Source organism: Guillardia theta, assembly GCF_000315625.1.
Source record: "Guillardia theta CCMP2712 unplaced genomic scaffold GUITHscaffold_51, whole genome shotgun sequence".
Taxonomy (NCBI): Eukaryota; class Cryptophyceae; order Pyrenomonadales; family Geminigeraceae; genus Guillardia; species Guillardia theta.
In genome coordinates, this window is record NW_005434623.1 from 521,654 (window position 1) to 525,061 (window position 3,408).

General features: G+C 56.7%; 1 protein-coding gene across 1 annotated transcript in view; it reads left to right on the top strand.

The window, feature by feature from the left end:
- The window catches only part of GUITHDRAFT_164085 (hypothetical protein), a gene marked incomplete at both ends in the record, with an annotated part of 5,407 nt that overhangs the window by 1,278 nt on the left and 721 nt on the right, over positions 1–3,408 (top strand). Inside the window, 13 exons of the mRNA XM_005829652.1 lie at positions 173–253; positions 360–388; positions 502–565; positions 712–777; positions 985–1,060; positions 1,315–1,363; positions 1,866–2,024; positions 2,108–2,174; positions 2,484–2,567; positions 2,679–2,749; positions 2,792–2,912; positions 3,108–3,211; positions 3,304–3,379. Coding sequence (XP_005829709.1) covers positions 173–253; positions 360–388; positions 502–565; positions 712–777; positions 985–1,060; positions 1,315–1,363; positions 1,866–2,024; positions 2,108–2,174; positions 2,484–2,567; positions 2,679–2,749; positions 2,792–2,912; positions 3,108–3,211; positions 3,304–3,379 — 1,047 coding nt within the window. The remainder of the gene's footprint in view (positions 1–172; positions 254–359; positions 389–501; positions 566–711; positions 778–984; positions 1,061–1,314; positions 1,364–1,865; positions 2,025–2,107; positions 2,175–2,483; positions 2,568–2,678; positions 2,750–2,791; positions 2,913–3,107; positions 3,212–3,303; positions 3,380–3,408) is intronic.

The following is a 3,408-nucleotide window of genomic DNA, read 5'->3' on the forward strand; positions in this document are numbered from 1 at the left end:
CATGACTGTCACTCCCAAATTCACGACGAGAAAACAGGGCAAAACTTTGGGTAAGACCAAATTAAAAAATGGAACAACAAACAAAACATAACTGGATTGCCCTTTTTTTTGGGGGGGGGGGGGGGGAGGGAGGTGGTTAGGGAGGGTTTTCTTTCTCCTTACTTGAGTTCAGCTCTACTCAATCATCTTCGGTGAGAGTGTTCTCAACGACGCTGTCGCCATTGTTCTCTTTCAGACCCTCGACAGCTTTCCGGTCAGCTCTCCTCCACTCTGTTCCCCTTTCCTACCTTCTTCTCCCTCTCCCTCTTCATCTCCCTCCCATCCTCCAACCCGTTACCATCGTCTCATCCATCTTGCAGGACGATTCTAAATTTCACGTCTCGGCCAAGTAGTTGCTCTCCCCATTTCTCCTCACCCCTTCTCTTATCCCCGCCAGTCTTGGTGTCTCCTCCTCCTCTCCTTCTTCCTCCATCGTCCACTCCTCCTTTTACCATGTCACAGGGCAGCTTTCGGCGCTCTTGGTATGTTCCTGGGCATCAGCATCGGGTCTGTCCTGCTAGGCGCTGTGAGTCCCTGTTTCTTCCTAATCTCCACTTGCAACCATCTTATCCCCCCCCCTCCTTCCCCTCTTCTTTGTCCTCCCCTCGCCCTCCTCGTCCTACGTCTTCCTCTTCTTCGGCATCGTGCTCGTCATCGTCTCACCTCCAGCAGGTCTCGGGCTTGTGCGCTGGTTTCATCACCAAGTGGATGCTCGTCAAAGCTACTGCTCCCACTGAGGTCCCCGCCCCGCCCCTCCCCCTTCCTCCTTTCTCTCCTTCCTTCTCCCCTTCTCTTCTCCCTGCTCTTCTTCTCTGCTCTTCCTCTTCGCTCTTGGAACCTCCGACGACCCTCCTTTCCATCACCTCAAACCTGCTCCGTCAATGATCTTTCCTCATCCTCCTCCACCACCACCACCTCCTCCATCCCTTTAGCTTGGGGACGCAGGTGACGGTGATGCTCTCCATGGCTTATCTCTCCTTCATTGCCGCTGATTCTGTTGGTCTCTCCGGTCTCATGGCAGGTTCTCTCCCTCGCTCTCCCTCGCTCGCTCTCCTTCCCTCTCCCTCCCTCTCTCCTTCCCTCTCTCCCCCTCTCTCCCTCCCTCTCTCCCTCCCTCTCAATCTCCCTCTCTCCCCCTCTCTCTCTCCCTCTCTCCTTCCCTCTTAATCTCCCTCTCTCCCCCTCCCTCCCTCCCGCTTTCCTTTCCCTCTCGCTCTCCCTTGCTCTCACTCCCCTGCTCCTTCCGTCTTTCCTTGTCTCATCGTTTTCTGTCAGTTTTCTTCTCTGGTGTCGTCATGTCTCACTATGCCAAGTACAACATAAGGTGCCCTTCCTCCCCTCCTTCAACGTGTTCCTGGGATCTTGCTGCTGCTGCTGCTGCTGCTGCTGCTGCTGCTGCTGCTGCTGCTGCTGCTGCTGCTGCTGCTGCTGCTGCTGCGCCGCTGCTTCCTCTTACATTTTGCAGCGAGGACGGTCAGCACACGACTCATAACGTGACTCGGACGCTGGCGCACTTGTCGGAGATGCTGACATTCCTCTACTTCGGCTACACCATCCTCCCGCTCGTCAACGCTTCCTGCGCCAGGTCTTGCTGCCGCTTTTGAAGGCTTCAAGTGAAGGAAGGAGGGAGAGGTGGAGGAACGCGGACGCGGATGCAGAGATTTTGAGAGGAGAGGAGAGGAGGCGCGTTGAGGGGAATGCGTGGGAGAGGAAAAGAGGCGAAATGTGCGAGAACGAAGAGAGAGGGAGGGGGAGAGAAGGGAAGGAGAGGAGAGGAGAGGAGAGGAGAGGAGAGGAGAGGAGGAGAGGAACTGAGCAAGAGCCAGGGCGGAAAGGATGGAGGAAGTAGCTGTGATAGAGTGGAGTCTCTTCTTCTGGACCCTCTTCATGTGCTTCGTGTCGCGAGCCATCAACGTCGTTCCCCTTACCATCATCATCAACATCTTCCAGCGAAACGAGCGGAGGAAGAGGATCAGCTTCAAAAGGTCCTTCATTTCTCTCCTCCTAACCTCACCTGTCTTTTCCTCATGCTCTCTCCTACTTCAGCTCCTTCTGATTGCTGGTGCAGCATGCTCATGATCTGGTTCAGTGGCCTGCGCGGGGCCATCGCGTTTGCTCTCTCGCTCACTTTTCAGGTCTGCAGAAGGAGGAAGAAGAGGAGGAAAGCGTGCCGGGTGTGGGTGTGCTAAAATGCGATGAGAATAGGGAAGGGGAGGCAGCGAGGAGGGAGGGGGAGAGGAAGGGAGGCAGGGGAGGCAGGGGAGGAAGGGGAGGAAGGGGAGGAAGGGGAGGCAGGGGAGGCAGGGAGGCAGGGAGGGAGAGGGAGAGGGAGCGAAGACGGGGAGGCAGGGTTAGAGGCAGGGAGGGAGGGAGGGAGGGAGGGAAGAAGAGAGGAAGGGAGGCAGACATGAGATGGGTTGTGAATATCTTAACGTCTCCTTCAGTCGCCTAACAGAAGGTTTCTCATCCCTTGCGTCATCCTCGTCGTTCTCTTCACAAACTTTTTCCTGGGCCAAGCAACAGCTCCTGTACGCTCTATCTCGTCTCCTCCTGCTGCTCCTGCTGCTCATGTTCTTTCTGTTCTTCATCCTGCACTTGCTCCTGCTTGTTCCTCTCGCTCATTCTGCTTCTCCTCGCAGCTCCTCAAGCTCCTTCGAATTCCTATTGGCATCACCCCCGACGACAACGAGGAAGAGCAGGAGGAGCCGAGGTGAGAAGGAGTCAAGGTGACTGTCGCTGAGCAAGGGAGCAGGACGGGGATAGACATACAAGACATGTCTGCTCGCTTCCTTCCATCCCGCGGCCCAGTGCGAGTAGGGAGGATGCATGCGCTGTGGAGAAGAGTCGACGAGCTCTACCTGAAGCCTTATGTGGTGAGCACCAGCCAGACTCTCCTCGTCCTCGTCCTCGTCCTCGTCCTCGTCCTCGTCCTCGTCTCCTCCTGTTCCTCATTCTTCCCGTTCTCTTTGTTCTTGCCCCATTCCCCCTCCTCCTCCCCGTCCTCCTCTCAATTCTCCACTTTTGCTTCTTCTTCCGCCTGCTCTTCTTCGTTGGCTGATTGTCTGGAAGGGGGGAGATCGAGGCGAGGGCTCTACCGCAGACAGGCAGGACTGGAGGAGGGACTGGAGGGATCGATGCCTTCTTCCATGCACCTCCCTCATTCAGACTTGAGGTCAACGTCCTCCTCCTGCTCCCCCTGCTCCCCCTGCTCCCCCTGCTTCTGCTCCTTCTTCTGCTCCTGCTCCTCCCCTCACTTGCTCGCAGCTCCTCGGACCTCGAACGAGAATCAGCAGCAGACAAGTCGCTGGGAGATCAGGAGCTGGTGCCAATGCCCAAGGAGGTGAGGACAGGGAGGGATGGGAGGGAGGG